The sequence below is a fragment of the Pelobates fuscus genome, chromosome 12, assembly GCF_036172605.1.
Source record: "Pelobates fuscus isolate aPelFus1 chromosome 12, aPelFus1.pri, whole genome shotgun sequence".
In the NCBI taxonomy this organism is placed as follows: domain Eukaryota; kingdom Metazoa; phylum Chordata; class Amphibia; order Anura; family Pelobatidae; genus Pelobates; species Pelobates fuscus.
Window position 1 is genome coordinate 88026170 of NC_086328.1, and position 25491 is coordinate 88051660.

A 25491-nucleotide genomic window follows, 5' to 3' on the forward strand; every position below is an offset into this window, starting at 1 on the left:
AGCTGGCTGCAGCAATGCCAGCAGGGGGACTAACTGTAACGACATTTAGTCCCCCTGCTGGCTGGAAATAAAATAAAATTAAGTTAAATAAGTGAGACTTCGCTGAACACAAATATTAGTGTTTCAAAACAGTAAAATGTATTACAACGATGATATCGCCAGTAAAAGTGACGTTTTGTGCATTTTTCACGCACAAACAGCACTTACACGGACGATATTATTGCTGCAATGCTTTTTACTGTTTTGAAACACAAATATTTGTGTTCAGCTTAGTCTCTTGAGTACAACAGTACCCCTCATGTACAGGTTTTATGGTGTTTTCAAAAATTACAGCGTCAAATATAAGGCTTGTGTTTCATTTTTTTCACATTAAAATTCGCCAGATTGCTTACGTTGCCTTTATGACCATATGGTAGCCCAAGAATGAAAATTACCCCTATGATGGCATACTATTTGCAATAGTAGACAACCCAAGGTATTGCAAATGGGGTATGTCCAGCCTTTTTTAGTAGCCACTTAGTCACAAACACTGGCCAAAATTGGCGTTTTTTGCATTTTTCACACAAACAAATACGAACGCTAACTTTGGCCAGTGTTTGTGACCAAATGGCTACTAAAAAAGACTGGACATACCCCATTTGCAATACCTTGGGTTGTCTACTATTGCAAATGGTATGCCATTATGGGTGTAAATTTATTTCCTGGGCTACTATACAGTCTCAAAGGCAACGTAACCAATCTGGCGAATTTCAATTTCAAATGTAACACGCTATATTTGACCCTGTAACTTCCCAAAACACCATAAAACCTGTACATAGGGGGTACTGTTTTACACGTGAGACTTTGCTGAATACAAATATGTGTATTTTATTGCAGTAAAAGCAAACAGTATTATGACATTAACAGTTAAAATGTCATGTAGAACTAAAAAAATAAAAAATAAAAATCTTATCTTCTCCCATATTTTTTTCAGATTAAATTATGTTTCATAGCTAAATATTTGATATTAAACGAAAGCCCTGTTTCCCCTGAATAAAATGATATATAATAAGGGGGGGTGCATTTAATATGAAAGAGGTGAATTACGGTTGGACAGATATATAGTGCAAATGCCAGGTTTTGTTTACATTTTGTTTCGTTCACAACGTGTACATTTGGCTGCGTCCTTAAGGGGTTAAAGTCACTTTTAATTCCCCACAATTCCTACTTTAGGAGTTTTCATCAAACAAATGCACATATAGATGTTAAATCACACATTCTTATATGTTTAGGGCAACCCCTCCCCCCCCCCCCCCCCCCTGTATTGAGTCAAGAATTTCTTGTTAGTTATGTCATAGGTCTCCGGATGTCTAGGTCGTAGATATAGCCTCATCTTCCACCCTTTTTTGCAAGAATGACAATTTCCTGTCCAGATGGTACACAGAAAAGAAGACCACATGTACATGTCCTACTCCTTTTAATACCACATGTATTTGCAATATACAGAGAATTTTGTTCTAACAACTTGCAGAAACAAAACAAAACAAAAATAGTGTTTTTTTCTGACACCCATAAAATAAAAGCAGACCTTTTGTTTCTGTACTAAGGAGCTGGTTTATGGTCGTATTATTGAATACTTAGTTAGCTGCATCACTTTCACTCTTAAAATAATCGTAAAGCCTTCGCTTTTAAACAGCATTGATACACAGTGAATAATTAGAAGCTCAGTGCAACACAAAAATCACATTAATAAAAACATCCCACCCCTGGTGCAGGGTAAATGACAGGAGTATATTCCTAACTCAAATGTACAACTTCATTTTTCATTTAAACATAGAGAGATCCTTATTAGACTGTCGGTAGTCACTTTATACTTTTTGACATAAAATTATGGACAACTAGGAGGAGACACTGTTAGCTTGTTATGCAAATAGACTTAATCCCTGATCCTCTCTTTAAATTAATAAAAGCATTCACTAAACTTTACATAGTGCGGTCACATGTTGCGTGTTCTACAAATGTAACTATTTGTTCTATTTGAGGGCAGATTTATTATTATTATTTTTTTTAAATTAAGTTGCATTTAAATGCAAACCTAAAAATGGGATAATGTTCGGCGTTTAGCAGTGAGTTGACGATACTGCATTTCTCCTGATGCGTAAGGGAGAGGGTAAGGAAGGGAATGATGAATCTGAAACAGAAGGGGTGAGGGGGCATACAGAATGTTGAGTCCTTCGAAGTATAACACCTGGCAACGCACTAGTAACAATGTACATAAAAAAGGTATTTATTCCATGGGTCCAATATTGACTGTGTGTACAAAATAAAAGTGAATTATAAATTAATACTAGATACCAGATATTTTACTTGACTGACTTTACTCTGGTAGCATTTACCAGACATATAACTCAGGCCAACAGTGCGATGACTAAAGGACAGACCATGTTCTTATGCAGGAGTTGTAGACAGTGGGGAAGAGACGGGTTTTGGTGGCGGTTATAAGAAAGGGTATGTTAGCTTCTGCTGAAGAACACAATACAGAAAAGAAGAAAGACTATTTGGAAGATTAGACAGGAGATAATGCAGTAAGGCTGGGCTTTCAAGATAGATGAACCCATCAGAGATCTAAAGTAGAGAAATCAGAGTAGGACAGGTATAAGGGATATTTAGAGAGGGGAAAAGATCAAGTAAGTCCAAAAGGTGTTTGAGCTGTGGGTGAAGGAGTCTGAAAGTTGGGCACACGCGCCCTTGATCAGTAGTGGAGGAGCATGGAATGACAGTGATTAAATAGTGACAGATGAAGAGAGCTGTGTGTTTTACTGGGTCCCTCCACAGCTATCCAGTGTTTAGAGAAGCAGGACTGTACAAGGACACAGGTGCGGACAACCATTTCTTTTCCTGCCAGAGAGGAACCAAATATATATATATATATATCTATACAATACAAGGAATCCTGTGACCAGAAACAAGATATGGCATAGCCAGTGTTTACACTTCATTATTACCCTCCCAACCCTCCCCCCCCAATCTTGCTTCTTCACTCGGTTTTCTTCTTCAGTGCTCCTGGGAGCTTGGCTTGGATCCTGCCGGGAAAAATGAAAGGATATTTTGTTAGACACTATTATTATAAATGGCTAGTGAGATCGGGATACTAAAGCATACCCCGCTCAGTCACTGCACTCACAGCTTTATCAAGCAACACCTTATCTTATCCACTCCCAGAACCTGGTTTTATCCCGGATTTCCATCTGGTACTTACTTTTCGGTTATGGATTTTACTTGATTGTGTACCAGGGATACATAATGATCAATCTGTACCTGTAAAAAAATAAAATAAAAGTTAAAATTAGAGAGGTGAAGGGAATGTGTGTGTTTTAGCAAGATTGAGGAAATCGCAAGAGTGAAATATATGAAAAGAATGGAAGAACGAGGAATAGTTTACACTATGAAAGGATGTGTGAGAACATATGATTTGGGGAAGGAATTGGGAGGGGGAAAATCAGACTTTTTCCTTGCGGATTGTGCTTTATTGCAGACACAGTAATCGTTGTTCTCTCATTACAAATGCATTGCTTAAAGTTGCATAATTCTAAACTCATTTAATAATAGTAAAAAAAAAAAATATATCACATTGCTAAGTTGGCAGATAAATTATTAAACATCTAAACAGTTGATTACACTTGGGACGGGTGACGTCCACTTGGAAGTAGATTTGGTGAAACTGTGGTCGGGTAGCGCACGTTCTCTTATTACGGCTGCTATTTGTTTTCTTATGAACTCTGTATAGACAACCTTGGTAAAGTTCCTGTGTAGATTCTCTATATTCAATCTATGTGCCCGTTTATGGCAGCAGTGAGTTGCAGTAACAGGCGCTATCTGCATACTTTGCAGTCTGCATCACCCATAGACTGACCCTTCAGCAGCCACATTGATAATGCAGATTTTTACTTAATGAGAAAATACAAACAAAGTGCGTGGGGGTGGTCAGGCTTTTGTTGAGGTCCAAGGTTGGATGGATATACACTTGAAATGTTGTCCAGTTTATGCATTTTCAGTGCAGCTTGTAATGGACAGCCCTGTTTTTTTTTTTTGATTACCTTAAAATTTCCTCCCAAAATATAATTATATGGTTAGTGTATGATGTTTTTAACGGTGTACATCATTGGCTTTAATAATGAAGCATGTTGCAGACAACAGGGAAACAGAGGGATGTGGGCTTGTGTTAAAAAGCAAATGATCAATTACCTTATATTTCTCATAGACCAGAGGGGCAGTAAAAGCAACCAGCACTCCTAAAAAGCAAATATAAAAATAAATAAATAAGAAAACAGTATGCAAGTTTTGAGTAGAAATTCTGAGTAAAGATCATGGAGTTCTATAAAGTACAACATTAAAACAACATTGTAGGCACCATAACTACATCAACATACTAAAGTGCCTAAATTTCTTGTGCGCCAGGTCTTGCATCACTGCTAAAAGATTTACTCACCAAATAATAAATATGTTCGATCCAGGCCTCCAATAAGAGAAGTATATACTTTACATCTTAACAGGTAGTGATTGCCAACTAAGCGCTGTAAGCCAATCACTATCCAATTCACTGATTTTAATTAGAATGGCACAAGGCCTAGCGTTGTTGATGGTAGGCTGCAAGGGATTGAGCATTTCTGCTAAACAGTGAGTAATTTGCCATGTTTACATTTTCTGACCATGTCACAAGCACAATGTAAAAATAAAATGTTTATACCTTCATAAAGCTGACCTAATCTTTTTTTTTTTTTTCAGGCTACACAAGTGAATATATCATAGGAAATGAATGGTCTTGATACACCGTGGGTTGGCCTGGGTGTAACTCCATTGCATATATACAGACTTTGAGAAATAAAACAATATATTCTATAAAGGAAATTGCATGCTATGTATATCTATGACAGTTTCAAATTGCATTTATCTAACACTGACCAGACATAAAAATTAAAAGTAAAAATATAACAGACTTCAAAATTAGTGAAAATTGAAATACATTAATTAAAATTAACATTTTCTGCATGAAGCAAAAATGCATTATCCCCTTACTGAACGCAAATAAAGAACATATACCATGATTGCCATGGCAATTCATCTGTGTAAAAATACTAATAATACCTGTCAAAATGTTAGGAATTTGTTAACAAAAACTGCGATCTCCCGCAACCTAAAACCCAGCTCTTGTGCTGTAAAAATTGTTTCCACATTAGTCACTCAACCTAGGGTAGCAATGGCAGGCTAGCAGTGCTGAGCCAACCTGCATCTAGCGGTTTCAATCACCCGTTCCGGTCCAAAGTTAGACAGGTAAACGTGGATGTTCACTTCTGCATTAGCAGGGCCGCAGCCGAAGACTTGCGCTTTGGATGACGGGAGAGCCCAGTTTTGCTTAATGACTTGGTTTGAAAGAAATTGAAAGGACAGCGCCCAAGAACTCCTTAGCCCCAAATGAGTAGAACAAGCTGTAGTCATTATGCTGCTTAATTGACCCTTAAACTGCAGGGTTTGCTAAAATATATTCCACCAGAAGACTTGGAGCTTTTATGGCCTGCTGGACCACATTAATTTCTGAGATCAATAAAATAAGCATCACTAAGTTTGCTAATGGTAACATCTATTCATTAGCGTCTGGTTTGTTTAAAATTAGAATGTGCGCGGAGTGCTTTGAAAAAAAACAACAAAAAAAAACCTTGGATTAAAGAGTGCTGTATAAGTAGCTTTTTATTCCTGTTAAAAGGAAAGTCTAAGCATCATAAGTACTTTCCATTATTGCAAAGTGTGTGGTACTTAGGGCACCCTGAGCCCACTCTCATTTCAGAGAATTATTGATGGCAATGATTAGCAAAAAAAACACTGCCGCTAAAGACAGCCCACTCGGTCTGTCAATCGAGCCGCTTGGAAGACTTATTTTGGTTTGTCAATATCCGTTTTATCCACAGTGAATGTGTACACCATATGCACAATATGGAGTGTCTCATGCTGATGTGGAAGGAGTCTTCGTGCAGATGTAGGCAGACCCAAGCGGTTTGGAAATGTTAAAGAAATGCTGAAACAATGCATTAAACTAATGAGATTTTTAGTTGACTTAAACTAACAATTCAAATGACTAAAACTAAATGGCATCTAAGTCAAACGACTATGACAAAGACTAAAACAAAATGAACACTGGTTAAAATCTACTCCCAGCTCAGTGTAAGTGTCAGAAAGGTCTGCACATCTGTTAGAGAGCACTTACCAAGAATGAGCAGAGTGATCCCGTTAAATACAGCTCCTACATAGGTCATCAGCCACATAAGAAGGGCCAGCTGAGAAAAGATAAACAATACAACATGAGAGAGAAAACGCACTCCAAGAATCCTAGCTCTGCTGCAGAAAGTGACTTAGACACAATCAATTAATATAATACATTGATATTATTACAATAGTCAGTGGCACACTTGCACGTAATGACTTTTTAATTCTCGTTTTGCCTTATGTATCTTTCTTCCTACCATGTTCTTGGCTGAGTCACATTATTCTAAGACTTGTTTGCAGGGATAATGCTGTAACTGGTTGATGTCCAGAAGAACCAGTCTGGCAAAACATACTTAATGTAGGGAAAGTCTACTGTGGTTGTTCACTCACAACCAGAAAACACTATCTAAACATTTTAAAAGTGTATAGACTGTTGCGGAGTTCATATTTAAAGTAATATATTGGTGGTACACGGTTTTAAGATTATAAGCTGTGCCATTATAAATTTAGATCCTGTCTGAAATATTTTGAAATAAAACTGTATTTTGTCACAGTAGTTAAGTGTTGTTTGTAAGAAATCTACTGGCATTTTGGGGAATGCAGCTTCCCCCCCAAAAAATAGAATAAAACAAAGAAAACGTGTACCTATGAGGGAACTATGAAAATGGTATAGTGTATATATGGTAGAGTATCACTTCTAGGGTAGTCAGTCTCCTTCCAGACTAAGTACTGAACCATAATCTCAAATTACTAAAAATATATTTTTTTTTTCAAATTTTATTAAATCAATATACTGAAAACTCAATATGTGTTGGCACTTAAAAGTGCTCATGTACATAAATAGGTGTTATGACTGCAAGTATATAAGATAAATAGTATTATTAATTCTGTGGCAACACCCAGTGTGTGTCAAAGTGTGGTTAGCACTGCAGTAAGGCTAATGAACACTAGGTGGCACCATACAAAGAAAGTCCAAGGTAATTCTATCCAGAATGCTTGCTAGGGAGTAATGTGTGTACCGAAATCATAAAGTATAATCTGGTATCAGCCATACATGTCTGTATGCGGATATATGCAAAAACACTGGAAACAATAACTAGCCGGAATGCTGAATTTTTTATTTTTAGTAATTTGAGATTATGGTTCAGTACTTAGTCTGGAAGAAGACTGGCTACTCTAGAAGTGATACTCTACCATATACACACAATATCATTTTCCTAGTTCCCTCATAGGTACACCTTTTCTTTGTTTTATTCTATTTCTCCTTTATTCGGATAAAGGTAAGTACAGTAGACTGTTTATAACTATGCATCTGTGCAACATAGAGCTTTTAAAAACGTCTGTGTCCTGTACTGTGCCAAGAGACCATCCTCCTAATAATTCCCCATTTCCAACCATGAGACTCCTCTTCTACCATACACTGTATCACAGTCACCTTGAGAGAATCTATAAGGTCCTCCACAAGAAAGAGGCGAATAATATGTTTTGAGGCCCGATTGATGTGAGCGAGAGATGCATTGATTTTCTTCTGGATGGAGTCAGATGACAGAGTGATATCCTTTTCTAGCAAATCTCTGCAAATGAAACATACATCAACAATTTCAAATACTTTTCAGTAACCTAGTAAGTCATGCTAAGAGTAATTGGCTTTTTCTTCCCACACAGATCCATTGAAGATTCTCATGTGTGTCTTCCTTCCATGTGTTGCTTGTAATTCAAACCGTTTCTTCAAAATAGAAAACGGAAGCAATGTAGGTTATTGGCCCTTCCCCCATCACACCCACTAGACCTTCCATTTCTCCCTGGTTGCATAAGTACTTGAATGTCATGTAAATACAGAGAGTGCATGCAGTCCTAGTTCCTATATTCTCTGACATACTCTCTCAAAAGACTGATATCAACAGACATGCTGAATAAATACCATCGTCCAGTAGGTGTTTTTATTTTATTTTTTGGATATGTGATACAGCAATCAACACAAATTTCAATAACAGAGTTGAGCCCCTGATCCACATCCCCCCAAATAGAGCTATTTTAGCACAGTGCTAGAAGCAGGGACAACTTGTGTATTAGTTTTTCCCAAAATATTTTCATGAAGACATAGATGCTGAATGTTAAACTATATACCCAATAAACCCTATAGAGCAGCAGTTAATGGGATACTCCCAGCACTTACATTGATAATAAGGAGAGGGCTAAGACTGGTTAGGGGCTTACTAGTGTGAGTTTTCTCCTACTCACTTGAAAGGGTGGCCATCATCGGATTTCTGGACAGCTTGCATTACAGACTTGTAGATACGATAGCTGATGGTCACTGTCAGGAGGGACAGGATGAGGTAGGAAATGACGCTGATAATGCTGAAGGCTGCTAGTGACAGAAGCAATACCATTGTCACCCCAAAAACCAATCCAGACTTCTTTACATCCCGCCAGAAGAGCAAATCCCGAACTGAGAAGAAGAAAAAACAGTCAGCAATTTTATATCTGAAAATTAATAAATATGCAGCTGTGTAAAATGTACTTTAATGTGTATGTGAATTCCACAAATACTAAGAAGTACTTCTTCAAAACTATTTTATGCATAAACACAAACAGATTTGATGCTCGAAGGCCAGTTAGAATTTCTCTAATATTTAACCACTGTGCCATTGTATATATTAAAGGGACACTATTGTCACCAGAACAACTACAGCTTATTCTATTTGTTCTGGTGAGTGGAATCATTACCTTCAGGCTTTTTGCTGTAAACACGGTCTTTTCAGAGAAAATGCAATGTTTACATTACAGCCCAGTGATAACTCCCCTGGTCACTCCTCAGATGGCTATTAGAAGTGGTTTCTGCATGCAGACACTGAGCTTTCCTCAGAGATGCAATGATTCAGTGCATCTGTATACGGAGATGCTGATTGGCCAGGGCGGTGTTTGACTTGTGCTGGCTCTCCCCGATCTGCCTCCTTGACAGTCTCAGCCAATCCTATGGGGAAGTATTGTGAATGGCTCAGACCACCACTTCTGATGAGGTTAGCCAAGCAGGCAGATCAGGGGCAGAGCCAGCAGCTACAGACTTGAATATAAGTAAGATTTTACTATACTTAGGCGGGCAGGGGGAGCAGGCAAGATGGTGGTTTTAACACTATTGGGTCAGGAATACATGTTTGTGTTAAATTAATGGTAGGCGTTTTGTATGTGTTTAGGCCCAGAGAAGCAAAGCCCAAATTTTATATTTTTTCAAATTTGTAGTTATAAAAGGTGGAAAGTTAAAATACACATTTATGAGCACATATTACACTTTTTATAGGACTATGAATCCGTTAAATATGTCACTCCTGTAGCGTATTAAAGGTAAACAGTGACCAGCTTCCCTTACTTTCACCTTAATAAACAATACTGAAGTGTGAGTTTGTGGGTGAGGAATGCAGTATTGGCAAGTCCAAAACACTTCCACAGTACTTCTGGGTGCTACACCACCAACTTATAGTGATCAGCCAGCTACACTCAGCTCCCTTCCATGATACTGAGTTTCAGGCCAATAACACCATAGAGGTCATAAAGATTAGCATTATTTACCAAGCAGTGTATTTCCAGCCTCTCGAAACATCTACAATAATAATAATAATAATAATAACTTTTATTAACGTACTTTGTTAGGATAACTTTTTTTTTGCACATTACTAACATTTATGTGTTAACACATTGTACTATTTTATTTAATATGCTCTGCTTAGAATTTGAAATTGATCACATGTTTTATAAATTTATGTGGCATAAACAAAAGAAAGCACTCACTTTACCGCAGGGAGTTAATTTATATAGCTAAAAGAAAATGAAAAAGTCTGGCACTCCTATTTAAGTTCCTTTCATTTGGGCACTGATTGAAGCAGTGCCAGACCTTTTCATTGTACTTTGGCTATAATTCATGTGAACCAACAACCTTCTAGGCTTACAATTTAAGGGATGATATGAATTACATTTTGTTTTGTATCTACATTACATATACCTAAATTCCTATAGATGGGTCACTGAGATTTTATTTTTAACTTTGCCCACTACTCAGATTTGCAGCCACACAGAGAGGGTTGTAATGTTCATGCCATATCATGCATTGTAAACTTGAATTGCACTGCATGCTGGAGAGTTTGCAATCCATAGAAGGTAGGTGACACAATTACTAGTGCAGCCATTGGTGTTTCAATCAATGATTGTTCAATTAATAGCATTATGCAAATTGCAATCGGCATTATGGATTCATGTGCTAAAGGTATCATACATGTAAATGTAGAGGATTTGAGAGATGGGCATGTGTCATATTTCATTTATTACAATGAAAAATCTATGAAATGTTTGAATAATTAAATTTTGGACAGTACTCGTATTGGTTACCTGCCTCTCGGTGCATTGGGCAAATAAACTAATGCAATCTAAATAACCCGTTATCATTTATGCCCCTGTTTTTCTATGTTCAGAACATGTTACACTGCTAGTAATATTTAGTATTGAAACATGTTCTGCAGTTTTGTGGACAATTGTATAAGGAAAAAAAGAGAGCACGACACAGTCTGCCCAAAGTAACCCGGTTTTCTTTAATCTACATAGACAATCTTATTCTTCACTTTGATTCTGTGAATTTTATCTCTGTACATAGACAAAAGATTGAAACCTCAAATGAACTCTTGTTACTAAGCTGTGTGTTTATAGTGCTGAGAACCAAGGGTTGGCTGAAGCCTGATACAGTGATCTTCAAAGCTTTCTTCGTGACCTACGAGCAGGTCAAATTTTCAAGATATCCTATTTTAGCACAAGCAAGTTATAAGTACCGTAGCTTAGCAAGTTTCTTTACTGCAGTGGTCATGGCTTGCTAGTAGACCGTGTGCACAGTTTGCATAACATAAGGAAGAGTCTGTTAAAGTTTAGACATCACTGATCAAAGAGGGCCTTCTCTGATCTAGAATCTGTGATTTTGTAGAAATGCCCAATCAAGGTAGGTCATCACAGAGTTGGAAGAAGCAAACACTGACACTGTCTAGAGTCTGTAAAAGGTTAAAACGGACTGATAGAAGTAGGCGATCGCTCATCTAGAGTCTGTAAAATATCCTTATAATTGTACACTCCAGAAATGGAAATGGATGAGTAAATGTGCTATATGCTGGTTGCCCTAATCAATACTGATCAAGATGACAGAGTTTGACACTTGAAGTGTCAAACTATCAAATTGATCATAGTTTACTTCAGAAATGAGGAAGAAAGGAAAACTGTCGAAAAGTTCGTCTTTTAAGAATTGAAATTTTAGAAGTCTTATTGTACTTATTGAATACATAAAGGGAATCAACACAGTAAAGGAGGAGACTATATTTAAAAGAAGAAAAACTACCACAACAAGAGGACATAGTCTAAAATTAAAGGGGCAAAGGTTTAAAAATATCAGGAAGTATTACTTTACTGAGAGGGTAGTGGATGCATGGAATAGCCTTCCAGCTGAAGTGGTAGAGGTTAACACAGTGAAGGAGTCTAAGCATGCATGGGATAGGCATAAGGCTATCCTAACTATAAGATAAGGCCAGGGACTGATGAAAGTATTTAGAAAATTGGGCAGACTAGATGGGCCGAATGGTTCTGCCGTTACATTCTATGTTTTTAAGTAAGTGAAAGCGGGATCATTGCATATTCTGCAATACTGGTTTTAACATCTTGTCTACTGGACTAATACAGCTAAACACACACACACTCTTAACATGATATTTTTCTACAGCAAGATTTTAATAAATTGGGGGACTGGGCAGGCAAGTGGCAGATGAGATTCAATACAGATAAATGTCAATTCATGCATTTTGGAATAAGGAACCCACAAGCCATTTATACATAACATAGGGTTGTGGTTGTGTTAGGGGCAACATTAAATGAAAAGGACTGGGGGAACAATTATATATAACAAACTAGGCAACAGTGTGCAATGCCAGTCTGCCATTGTAAACGCTAGTAAAGCGCTTTCCTATATAAAAAGAGGTTTTGATTCACGAGATCAAAATATAATGTTGCCACTTAATAAATCAGTGGTATCAGCCCATCTCGAATACGGAGTGCAATTTTGGGCACAAGTTTCAAAGAAGAATATTGCAGAACTAGAAAAAGTGGTGAGCTACAAAAACTAGTGAGAGGAATGGAAAACTGGATTAGCTTAACAGAATATTAAAGGATACAACTGATATGTTTGGAAACAAGTTGTTGAATCAAGAAGAAATCTGATTGCCAATATGGAGTCAAGAAGGATTCCCCTTTTTTTGTGGCATAATTGGAAATGGCTACAAATTTATTTTTTTTGCCTTCTTTTGGATCAACCGCATAAAAGAAAGGGCATCAGGGTTGATGGACTTAAGTCTTTTTTAAACTTAGATAACTATACTATGCAAGTATATTGCTGGTTTTACAGCGTTTTAAGCAGAAACGCTTCACATAGAGACCCTTACCGCCATAACCTTTTCAAAATGCCAAAGTGGTCACGAAGGTAGGTGTAACAAAGTAAGCTGGATGTCAATCCTTTCAGCTGACTGCTATTAGCTAATGAATTAACTTTTGCCCCAGACTGTGTAATGCTATTCCAGAAAAAGAGTTAAACTCCATATCTGCAGTGTTTCAAAGCGAAACACTGCACATACAAACTCCAGGCACCATGGCCAATTCAAAACACTTAAGTGGTCCTGGTGCTTGGAGTAACCCTTTAAGCACACATGAGGATCCTGCAAGCTATTAACAGAGCAGGAGATGAGAAATTCTAAACTAAACACACTGTGCAATAAAAGGAAGTTTAAAAATGTGATCTCTCTTTACAAGAATTGTGAAGACGCTGTGTAGGTCACATGCAGGAAGTGTGTTAGGGTGTCTATGGCCTGTCCCTGCAAACATTAATGTAAACACTGTTTTTTCAGATTCAATGCAGCTCTATGAGGAGATGCTGATTGGTGCAGCTTGACGTTTTGCCACACATGCTCAATAGCATTGCATTGGTTAAGATCATCAAACTTGATATTCTCAGCCAAGGAATGGAGCCAGCCACATAGAGACCGGGACCTAAAATGTGTTTTTAGAACTATAGTGCATGTTTGTATTCCTGACACCATAGTGTTCCTTTAAGTAGAATGTGAATAATGCAGTAAATTTAAAAAAAAAAAAATGTAAAAACACAATGTGCCAGGAAAAGCAGGATTACTTATGACAGACATTTTGTGCTAATAAACGTAGAACGTGGCTATGTAATATTTATATGGAGGCTTTTCTTGCTGTTTTCAAGCATTGCACATACAAAATGGGGAACCCACAGACACACGCAATGTAAGTGTTCTATTTTTGAACCTCTGCCAAAAGTGGTTTATATAGGAGGAAACGTCAACAACCCCTGTTGCTGCACTTGTATTTACATACTAGTCCTGCATGGTAGCCCATGTACGTTGGTCTGAAGTGTATGCCTCCTTCTCTACTGTTGAGTATGTAAACGCTTAAAGTACCAAAAACTTAGGTTGGGGAAATAGCATAAGTGTGCATGGCTGCTTACTTCATTAATTGTGCCCAACCAGCAGACAAACATGGAGAGCACAGCAGGTCTAAAAGTGGGCCAACTGGTCAGCTACACATGCTGTTTTTTATTTTGCTGACCCAGGCTGTCTGTTGCCCTACAGACAAGAGCACTGCATATTTAATTGTATATGTTTAATTGCATCTTAAAGGAACACTATAGGGTCAGGAACACATGTATTCCTGACACTATAGTGCTAAACCCCCCCCCCCCCCCCCCAAAAAAAAACTGACTCCCCTTAGCCTCTGGAATAAGGTAAGATTTTACTATATTTAGTCTGCTGGTGCTGGCTCTGCCCCCCATCTGCCTCCTTGGCTGACATCATCAGAAGTGATGATCTCAGCCAATCACAATGCTTTCCCTTTAAATGCTGTGTTTGCCCGTAATTTCTACATGTACAAATACAAGCCATTAAAAGTTTACCAAGATAATAAAGCCAATTCTATACAAGATATACCAAAAATAAAAATATATTTCAGATGGAAATCCACTGCATTTAGAACCCTGTATGACTAAAGCGTTAAGAAACATATTTCCTGCTAGAGAAAATCATCGCCAGCTTATGACTGCTAAACCAAAAAGTATGCAACTTTCTCCCAAATGGAGAACCATCATTATATAAACAGAAACAAGACTCCGTAAGTGTGCTTTATTTCCTTTTGTTATAAGGACACTTTTAGGGCCTGATTGCAGTTGATACAGTATCAATATATTTAATTCTTGCAAGATCCGAGTGCGATGGTTTTTGCTTAAAGGAACACTCAAAAGCACCATAACCACTATAGTCAACGGTAGTGTAACTATAAGTGTCCACTGATTACATCCAAGTGTAATTTGTCAAACCACTTTAGGACATGTTTAAAACTTACTTGGGTCCACTAAATCAGTATTCTCCAACCCAGTCCTCATGGACCACCAACAGTCAAGGTTTTGTCACTATCTCTATTGGAATAAAACATGGAAATACATAAATCCTGGACTGTTGGTGGGCCATGAGAACTGGGTTGAGGACTACTGCACTAAATGACCTATTGTACCTGCAGGACAAACACAGACAATACATCTGACACAAAGCCAATGAGCACAGCCCTGCACAGATCGGAAAAGCTAAGTGGATTCTTCTAAAAGGCGAAGACTGCAAGTAGAATATGCAGCCGTGGGGATCCAACGGGAAACATGAATGTTGTCAAGCCATACTAAAACAGTTTGACAAATTACACTGTGACAGTAGCGGGTGACTCATGGCACCATACCCACTACAGCAAGCTGCAGTAGTTCTAGTTTCCCCTAAAATATAGAAACTACAGTCAAGTCAGTCTTATTCTCTTACGAAGTAAAGCTAAAGAGCCAATGTAGAATGCTGCCATGATTGGCATTTTTTCACATTTGTCAGGGGGATTACTGGTTGTACAAGAGGCTGTTGCCATTTGTTTTTCTCAATTTTAAGAGATTAGACAGCACGTGCTCACTCATTTTCCAATTAAAAGTGATGGGAGATCGTTGTTTGGCTGAAAGATCGAACATTTGTCAGTAGCAAGACACTGGAAGGTCAAATACTTCAGAAAACCTTCAAATGAGGGATATTGAGGGTTAACTTTCTTTTTAAATTTGTTTTGATTGTGTTCTCAAAATTAAAAAAAACTGCATTTAAAAAAATAAATGAATACAAATGTCTAAGAGTCTCTGTCATATAATCATTCCAAAGAGAAACAAGCAAATTCAAAGAGAAGGCTTTATAAAATCTGGAAAAGCTAGTCAACCTACCTAGGAGTCTAACAGGGTTATTCACTGAACTGAGAATTCACAGTAAATTTCAAATGTAAAGCCAAAGTAGCTGAACTAAGAGCATAGCCAACTTTTTCCGGTTCTGCAATTTTGACCTTAAATTCGAATTCTCACCTGAATAACCCTGCATATGTACAAAACAAAAACAAACACCTATCCTAATTTAGTAATATTCAAAAAGTCGATAACATATCGTTTGGAGATATATACGATTACGCATGCAGATAAAATTAAACGAACACAATAGTGTTAGGAATACAAGCCTGAATTCTTAACGCTATAGTGTCCCTGTACCCAAACCTCTATTTTACATTTACCGCTTTCCAGATCAAAGCCCCCCGAGGGGCACTGGCTATATCTCCTCCTCCCGTAACATCACAGTGATGTGAGGGACCTAATGTGCATGCGCAACAAGTGCCACACATGAGTTAAAGCTTCTGCACAGGAAATCAATGCTTTGCTATGGGGATTTAGAAAACATTAGATGTCCTCATGCAACGTGTCATTTAATGGAGTAAAACTCCGTTAGCGGGCAAGATATGTCTCTAGTGGTTTTTCTGAAACTGCAACGTTTTACAATGCAGGGTTAAGGAGACTGGGACACCGCAGCCAGATCACTTCAATGAGATGAAGTGGTCTTGGTGCATATAATGTCCCTTTAAGATGGATGTTAAATTGTATGAATTATACTTGTCATCCTGTATCCTTCATATACTGTTTTCTAAAGGAGACACACACAAAACTAAGAACACTTACAAAGGAAAATGTTTCACAATTTATATGAGCCACTTAGAAACCAATTACTTTCTTTCGAATTATCACAATCTGCTCCCTAAAGATCTTATGTCAGAATACAATATCATTCGATTCATACACAGCTCTACCCCTCATTATTGAGAAATGAGTGGGGTTTTCCATTGTAGAACAGAATCCTTAAAGACTCGTTTGTTATGACAGACTGATATTAGCACTTAAAGAATTAAAAAAAAAAAAAAAAACACACATGCCACCCCACTCAAGCATTTAAGGGAGTGAGGTGTGCCGGGGAGATAAGTATAAAAGACATTTCCAAAAACTTTGGGGCTAAGAGGCGAGATCCTAATCCTAATTAAGCTAATCATTTGCAAGACTATGCCATGACAGACTCAGATATGGAAAAAATAAAATAAAATAAATAGTAATCTATAACATAATGACAGCTAATGTTTAATTAGTTAGCAGGTTGTAAAAAAGATCTCACAAGTAACAGTTGCTCCTATAACACGCATACATAGCAAGTGCGAATCCAAACTAAGCAAAATGAAAAGAAGCTACTGGTGGGTGTAGTCTGTGTAAGAGCACCACATATAAGGGGGCATGCATTGTGCAGCTACAATGATCGCCCACAGAGATGAATGGGAGAGGTCTACCATATGAGGATGATGGACGTTTAATTTACACGTACGGGAGAACGGCTTGAAACGCAAGAGGTCTGCAGCCTTTGCTAGCTCTTCTCCAGATCAGACTTTAAGTCTGTGTCAGGGAATGCACCAATCAGAGACTGGTTGTCGAGAAGCCTCTATACTAGAACTGCAACTTCAAGCACGCATTCGCAACTGTCCTATGCTTGTCATTGAGCTGTAGCAGGCATGCGCCAACACAGGGCACCCGCCACCACTGTTAGCTCGGTGGAGCAAACAGAAGAGGAAGAAGGCCAATCAGATATCCAGGCAGATGTTTCTGTCCCAATTATAAAAGTTTTAAACGGTCATGAAAAGGACAGTCTTTAGACAAAAAGAACTACAGCAAGTTGAAAAGGGTTCCTTTATACACCATTTGGGTATGCATATTGCAGTCTGACATTGCAAACAGTTCTGTATGTTCAAAGAGACCCAATTCTCCTGGCAGGAATGTAGGCTATACCTGAAAGAGGACATTAAGAGAACCAGGAATTTTAAAAAAACGGATTGGAAATGTGCAAGGTTTACTGTGCATATCCCCATAATTAAAACAATTCAAGCTCTCTAATATGACTCCTTAATTTCCCAACAACAGCCTTGTTTCTGTAAATACATATAAAAGAATATTGATAAATATATGTACACATCTGCATGCATAAAGTAGGTAAAGGGGAAAAGCGGGCAGCATGGAGGGTAGATGCACACATGCTGATCCAAACACGTTCCTTTATAAAGGCAGGAAAAAAGCAGAGAGGGTAAGGATCTGGCAGTGCATTGTTGGAGCATGTAGAGGACAGGCGGCAGTGTCATTAGTGAGTGAAGCATGCTGGGTAGCATCAACAGTGCTTAACTGGACATCTACGATGCATGCCAACAATGAGTGACTCAACATCTACGGTGCATGCCAATGATTCATGCCTTGGCATGAACAGAGCAAGTCAACGGAGTGTGCGTCATGCCCATGGTGCACGTGGCATGCCACTGTTCAACTGTGCATTGGATATTCATCCTCTTTTACCTTTCGGGTATGGCATTTCGTCACAGTTCACTCCCCATAGTGATTCCTTTTGGACTGTAGTAGATGCCATTAAACCTTGAGTGTTGCTCAACTGTGCCAGTGGACATAATATTTCTGGAGATGACTCTCTGCTCTCCGAGTCCCACTCCTGCTCCCCTGCAGCCAGTGACCGCAGTGCTTCAATGGTTAGATTTTCCTGTACTTTGTCATCCGAGGGCTCGGCTTGTGGACATTGAGCAAATGCCATTGATGGGCACGCCATGCAGGATTCCGCCAAGTCCACAAAAGCTTCACTCTGTGGAGAGTCTGGAATCTGTAAAGGGGTTTTAGACACATCTGTGCGGCCATCAGTTGGTAGACATGCAGGTTTATTTGAAAATATGGGTTCTCCTTTGACAAGGTTTTCACGCTCTGTGGTAGTACTGCCATTTTTTTCCTGCACACAAAATCCAGATTTTTCCAACTTCTGTGATTCACTGAGCTCCACCCAGCCATCTTCATTGTGTTCCCCTCGCTCTGCTCCAGAATTCTTAAACCTCCAGCCTGCATCAATGACTGTGTCATCAGACTCACCAGAACTGTCAACTTCTTCTTCTGCATCTGGCCATCGCATTTCACATTTTGTTTCGAAAGTGGATTCTACTTCTTTTTCAGTAGAAAATTCTTCAAATGACAGAGCTTGCTGTAAGTCTACTGGATCCTTTCTGGCTTTCTTGCCTGATATTGGATGAGAAACCACTCCAGCGAGGAATTGTTCACCTTCACAATACTGATCATCACATACACCGTCAGTGGCCTTTTTGGCGTGCACTGTGGAATCCAAATGCACAAAGGTCTCTTCATTGTGGACAGAAAATCCTGGTTTTGTGCATCCAGTATCAGAGACTGGGACATTCTCTGTACGTTCATCAAACGGGGATCTCTTAATATTTTCTGTTGGAAATTCCGGGATGACAGTTCGTTTGTCACCAGAGATATCCTTGAACTCAAAACCTTGGCCACTGGCAATCATCTCAAAAGGAGATCCTGGTGAATCTGGAGTAATGTGCTGGGGGTGGAGGTCTGGAGAGAAGGTGTCAGAGAACAGTCTGTAAAGGCTTTGTCTCATTAATACATAGTGTTTGATTTTAGGACAAAGCCTTTTTACACACCTCGTCAACTATACTAAATTTGTTAAAACATAGGTAGTCAGGAGGCTGCCATCTTAAGCTGTGATTTCATGAAGGCAATAATTCAATTTTACATTTGAATTTGTGGTTTATAACAAACGAAAGTGATCTGTTGCATAGAATTCTTGTGTATTCTACAAAGTAAAACAGTTTTGGAAAATATACATAATTAACCTCCCAGATGCTTACAGCCATAGAAGGTTTACAATTTAGATTTGTTTTTTTTACAATTTTATTCTACTTCTCCTGCTTTGAAGGGTGGGAGATGATCTCACCGTTTCAAGATGGCAGCCCCTACTTTTCATTTTCTATTGGATGGCTGTCCTATAACCAATATTAACCATTTGCTTAAATGAGCACTCTAAGGTCCATAACAGTTAAAACTCATTGCAAACTCCTTGTTTAGTGTAAAAAGCATTTTCGAGAGGTTTGAAGAGGCAAAAACATCACCAAAACAAACAAATATTTCTCAGTTCTTAAAGCCTAAAATTTTTGTACAGCTATTGCAAAAGTTAACTCAACATTAACTTTTGTCCAACTTTGGAGGGTAACGATAGGCTGAGAGAACTGGGATAGCCTGTATCTTTCAGACTATAATTGCCATCCAAAGTTGGACACCTAATGTGAAAGTTTACTTCAATATTAGTAGAGCAGTAGCAGACGGGATGACTTTCGTGCTTAAAACAGCTTGACAAGATGTGATAAGAGGGTCTAAAAACCCATGATAATCACAATGAGCTAAAGTGTTTATGGTACTTAGAATGCTCATTTAAAGGGACATTGTAGTCTCTGCTTCATCTCGTTGATGGGGTTATAGTGTCTGAATTCCCCTGGCATTAAACCATTTTTAACTGCTACACAAGAGGCCCCAGCAGAATCGCATCTGTGAGCAAAAATGGGAGTCCGTGTTTGGCTGTGTCAGCTGACAACTTCCGGCCTATCACAGTGCCCATTACATGTATGAAATGGTATGGCTAAGGAAGTGTGTAACCTCTGGTGGAGGTTGGGTTGTGGGTGGCCAGAGACCTTTATTCAGTGTTAAATTGCTCAAAAACGTGTTTACACTGATTGGAGGGACTGTACCAGGGGACTCTAGGCACTATAACCAACTTAATGAGATGACATGTTTATAGTGTCCCTTTAATAACTGCAGTGCTGTGTGAAAGTCTCAAACAACTCTGAGGAAAAACAAAACGCATCTGAGCAGTAAGTGTTTATTTTCAAAAACACAAGAAAACACAATAACATTTAAAACCAATGAAACATTACTACAAAATGTAATTCAAGTATAAAGCAGGTCATCTCCCTCTGAAGACAAAGAAAAAAGCATTACCTTCCGTCGTTTCCACTTAAATTTTGCATACAGCGTGTGCACACTATGCAAGTCCCTTTTGAGTGTCACAGCCCAAGCAGGGCTGCAAACTTATGCAGTTGGCAGTTTTGGAGAATGTAGCGCACAAGCCTATTCTCAAAACTGAAAATGGGGCTATCGAAATGCCAGAAGTGGCAGAACACCTGATAGGAAGAACAATACTATTAAAAGGGACACTATAGTCACCAGAACAACTACAGATTATTGTATTTGTTCTGGTGAGTAGAATCATTCCCTTCAGGCCTTTTGCAGTAAATACTGTATTTTTAGAGAAAAATGCAGTGTTTACATTACAGCCTGGTGATAACTTCACTGGCCACTCCTTAGATGGCTGCTAGAGGTGCTTCCTGGGGCAGTCCTGTCTAGTGTGCATCACAACATTCAGTGTCTCCACCCTCTGCATGCAGATACTGGACTTTCCTCATAGAGGTGCATTGATTCAATTCATCTCTATAAGGAGATGCTGATTGGCCAAGGATGTGTTTGACTTAAGCTGGCTTTGCCCCTGATCTGCCTCCTTGACAGTCTCAGTCAATCATATGGGGAAGCATTGTTATTGGCTCAGAACCCCCCTTCTGGTGATGTCAGCAGACAGGGGCAGAGCAAGCAGCTGCAGACTTGAATACAAGTAAGATTTTACATTCTTTAGGGAGGCAAGGGAGGGCCAGGGGGGCTAGATGGTGGTTTTAACACTATACGGTCAGGAATACATGTTTGTGTTCCTGACCCTATAGTGTTGCTTAAAGTAAGCTATGTAATGAACGGAACTGCTACCTGGGACTGAACTATAAAGCCATATATGTATTTAATGTATTAAAATGGGGTCACTACCAGTGTGCTTTTAAAAGCTCATTGGATAGGATTTAAGGGCCATAAATTATTTTTGGAAAAGCAATGCTTAATATCAAAGGATGAGAAAAAAAAAAAAAAAATATATATATATATATATATATATATATATATATATATATATATTTTTTTTTTTTTTTTTAAACAAACAAAATAAAAAACCTGGTAAAAAGCATTAAAACAAACAAAGGAAATTGTTAATCTTTGTTGTATTACTCTTTCTTTATGCCCACTTCAGTTTTACAAAATATGCATTTTTTTTCCCCGTAAAAAAAACAAACAAAACAATTACTGCTCAGATAAATGGCCCTAATAAGCTTAAAGCTGCTTAAGACTTAACACAGTGCTGTATAAATATATATTTATAAAAACAGACACTTTCATAAATTATGCAACTTTTCACAATGTTGTTAGAAACTGTATGACCTACGGTTGAAATAGACAATTACTACACAGAGCTCTGTGAATGTACAATTTAAAGGGTTATTCAAAGCACCATGACCACTTTGTTGGATTGAAGTAATTATGGTGCTATCAAGTCTGCAGCATTTCAACCCTTGCACATACAAAGATTAGCCCCTTAGCTGCCAGTGGTTGTACCTTCACTTCCAGCAGCATCATTAGCCAACACAGAACAAAGTTCTGAGCTGGTCAATGTTAATTCTGTGCAAAACTGGCGTCTGAGGCCAACACGATCAGCATGCTGGTGCCAGACAGCCAATGGCGGCATGCCCCCCACCCTCCCATATCCTCTGCTCAGTCCATCCTCTCCGTCCGGCGTGACATCAGGCAAGGAGGATTAAGCTGCTGGGAGAATTTGGACTCCGAACAGAGACAAGTTTTAGCATTTATTTACTTTAGGTAACCAAGCCATCCAACATGGTAAATGGGATATAACAGTTTATTCCCATCCCTACACCTTTAATTGGATACTCACACGTGAGTTTATAACAGACAAGACTGAAAAAATGCATGCAAAGCAAGCAAGGAGGAATAGGCCAATGAGAGTGATGGCATGCAGTCTGTTGATAAAGTGTCAGTAGCAGAAGAATTAATAAACGGCATGAAGGTAAGTGAAACAGGCATTAAAAGAAAGGACATCAGCAGGGGTAATTGGTTTTATTAAAAAGGGTCCCTTATAAAATATGGTTAATTAAGAAAAAGATAAAGTCTATATACAACAGATATACACGTTGGAAAATGTACTGAACACAATTCTAAACACAAAACACTACATAAGAACTCTTAGAGATGACCTTTAATGCTAATAGACTTTAGTTGCGGCAATCAGATTACAGCAGCATAAGGACTAGTAATCAGTGTGATATACATACACAATAGTCTCTATATTGAACTTTGCAATGTCATAAAGCAAGGCAGAAGGATGGAGGACAGAAAAAGGCAAAGAACTTCACATTGCAAAGCATGATTCTTAAACACATACACATTACACAAAATAACATGGAAAAAGAACCCAATCAGGGTCCCTTTAAGTGTCACAGTAAAACCATATAATAAAGTTATTTTCAATCATTTTTGCAAGTACCATAATAAAACGATGAGAGACACTTTACAGATATACAGAGGAAATTTTTGGGAATTTTGTAGCAAGCACACAAGAAATAATGTCTGCAATCTGTACTGGTTGCTAAATGAAGAGTCAGAATTCTTACATAAAAAAGGATTATTCACTAAAGAATGGATTACAAAGCACATTTTAGGCCACAATAAGCTTGGACAAACTGGGGAGGGGGAGAATTCCCATGTCTGCTATATTTCCATTTCTCCTATTTTGGACAAAAAATGTTAATTCGCGTTGAATTCCCCACAATTGACATTTTTGTGAAGAAACCTGCTTGTGATTTCAAAAATATTTTTCGTGTGAATCAGAATTTGCCTTTCATTTACACCAGCAAAGTTCCAGGATAATCTTTCATGTGCTAGTCTATCTTTAAAGGGCAACAGTATCCTAAAAATAAATACAAAAACCGCTATGGTTTATACATAGGAGCATGTGTTAAAGGTGCTAGTTCTAGATTTAATAAATAAACAAACAAAATTGTTGTACTAAACACCCCCAATCTGCTCCTTTTGATACCATTAATATTACTACCGTATATCACTTTTCTAAGAAGCTGACACTGCTACAGATAGAATGAGGGTAGTACTGTCACCGGAAGCTTAGTGCGCACGCACTCACAATTCTGCTACTAAACTGCCCCAGCATCATAACAAACAGAGAACGCTGAGCACAGAATCATGGAGTGCAATGTCCTATACAGAATAATTCACATCGATTCAAGCATGAGACACTAAGTTTTAATAAAACGTGCCTTTGCCATGAACCTCTAGGATCCTGCCTCAATTCCTGGTTAGCTGCAAACAACTGTGGAAGAGATTCCAACTTTAACATCACCAAAATGCCCACTTTATATCACCAGTATATTGCCACGAGAGTGGGCAGCATTACACACTGTGCTCTTTTAATAACTATGTTTTACTCAACATTAGATTTATGTTTAGTTCTCTTCTAAGTTTGAATTGTTTTTAAAAAGGCGACACCTGCACAGCTTGCATGGTTTTATGCTACAAATGCACAAGCTACTTAGTGTAGTATAGTTTGCATAGTATCTAAATCTTCTGTTGGAGCTTTATAAATAATATAGATGTTCCTGGAGTAAGGTTTGCCAATAGGTGTAGTTTCAACACGCGTCTTATTATATTTATAACGGGTAATAAAGTCACAGACCTGTGGGTCATCATGTCTAGAGGGAAATCAAACACGTCAAACTAGTTAGGTCAATCAGAGGCCAAAATAATGGTCTGTGGTTGCTGTACCCTTTGTAAAGAGAGGATTTCACTACTGGCATATCAGGTTTGCAGAGCTCCAGGGGTCGGATCATTATAACAAGCAAGAACTAGGCTCTCTGCACAAATTAACCCCCCCCCATAGGATAAGCAATCAACTGGTTGTCGGTTCTTGGTGCCTCTTAAATCTTGGTTATGGCTTATTTGTAGCATAAAAAGCTTTATAAAACTACTAAGAAGCTTTACTTTTAGCCAGGATTGCATAATTGAAAATATCTGCTGCCGGCATACACCCCACAGTCACATTGTGATTATGCTGCATTAAACTCCAGATGCTGATCAACACTCACAATGGTCTGCTTTGTTTCACAATCAGACAGGGCCAGGAAAGGGGGGGGAATGCAGGGCAGAGACACACCAATCATATTAGACTGCGGTGTGAAGGATAGGCTTCACCCTTGTGTAACCAAATATGCTCTTCTACTTAGTACTACCCTTTCACTGCCAAGAGACACAGTAAGGCAGTGTACCCCCTCGAGTCCTGCAATGGTTAAAAAAAAACAAAACTTTTTGAACAGTTGCTGGTTAACAGTGAGGATGAATTGCCAGTCCTGTAATTCACATTGGGGTTGAAATAGGTCCTTTTTAAAGTTAATTTTAACACAAGTGGCGTTTCTGTAAAGGATTCATTAAACTATAATTACCCGTGTGAAGCCTGTAATTGAATTGGTACTCGAGGGGACATTAATCTAGTGCAGGTGGAGCCAACAGGTAGAACTTCACCTGTTCCTGGTTCCAATACCCATGTTTGTTAAGGATCAAGGGAATTCAACAATAGCTGAACAGCTATATATTGTTGGCTTCCCAGGATCCAGATCATTTCACCTAATCAAAAACAAGTTGTTTTGTTCCAGGAGATTGATAAGAGTTCTAAAAAATACAAAGACAATTTGCACTAAACCTAATAATTTGAATCAGGTTCTAATAATCTAATTATGTGCAGCTGCAAAAAGTTGTTTGCTGTGTGACAGATTAAAGTACTAAACTCGGGGAGCACGGGCCGAGCTGCTTGGACGCATCTTGAAAGAGCTCTGAAAAAAACGTGTATTATACACACTTAAAATCGACTTAAAAGTGATCTTTCATTGATTGCAGACACACTATATTCTTGTGGGGTCCAGCATAAGCAATTTTGAAGAGGCTTTGACCACGTTTGGCAGTTCTTAAATGCGACAGGCCTACTTATTGTG

The 25491-nt window shown here is 38.4% G+C and overlaps 1 protein-coding gene across 1 annotated transcript in view; it reads right to left on the reverse strand.

Annotated features, from left to right (window-relative positions):
* Positions 1-1439: 1439 nt before the first annotated feature.
* Positions 1440-25491, reverse strand: part of RTN3 (reticulon 3) — a 44101-nt gene continuing 20049 nt past the window's right edge. The window contains exons 3-8 of the mRNA XM_063437718.1: positions 8479-8686; positions 7673-7811; positions 6239-6308; positions 4225-4271; positions 3239-3297; positions 1440-3062 (exon numbers count right to left, since the gene is read on the reverse strand). Coding sequence (XP_063293788.1) covers positions 3017-3062; positions 3239-3297; positions 4225-4271; positions 6239-6308; positions 7673-7811; positions 8479-8686 — 569 coding nt within the window. The 3' untranslated portion in view covers positions 1440-3016. The remainder of the gene's footprint in view (positions 3063-3238; positions 3298-4224; positions 4272-6238; positions 6309-7672; positions 7812-8478; positions 8687-25491) is intronic.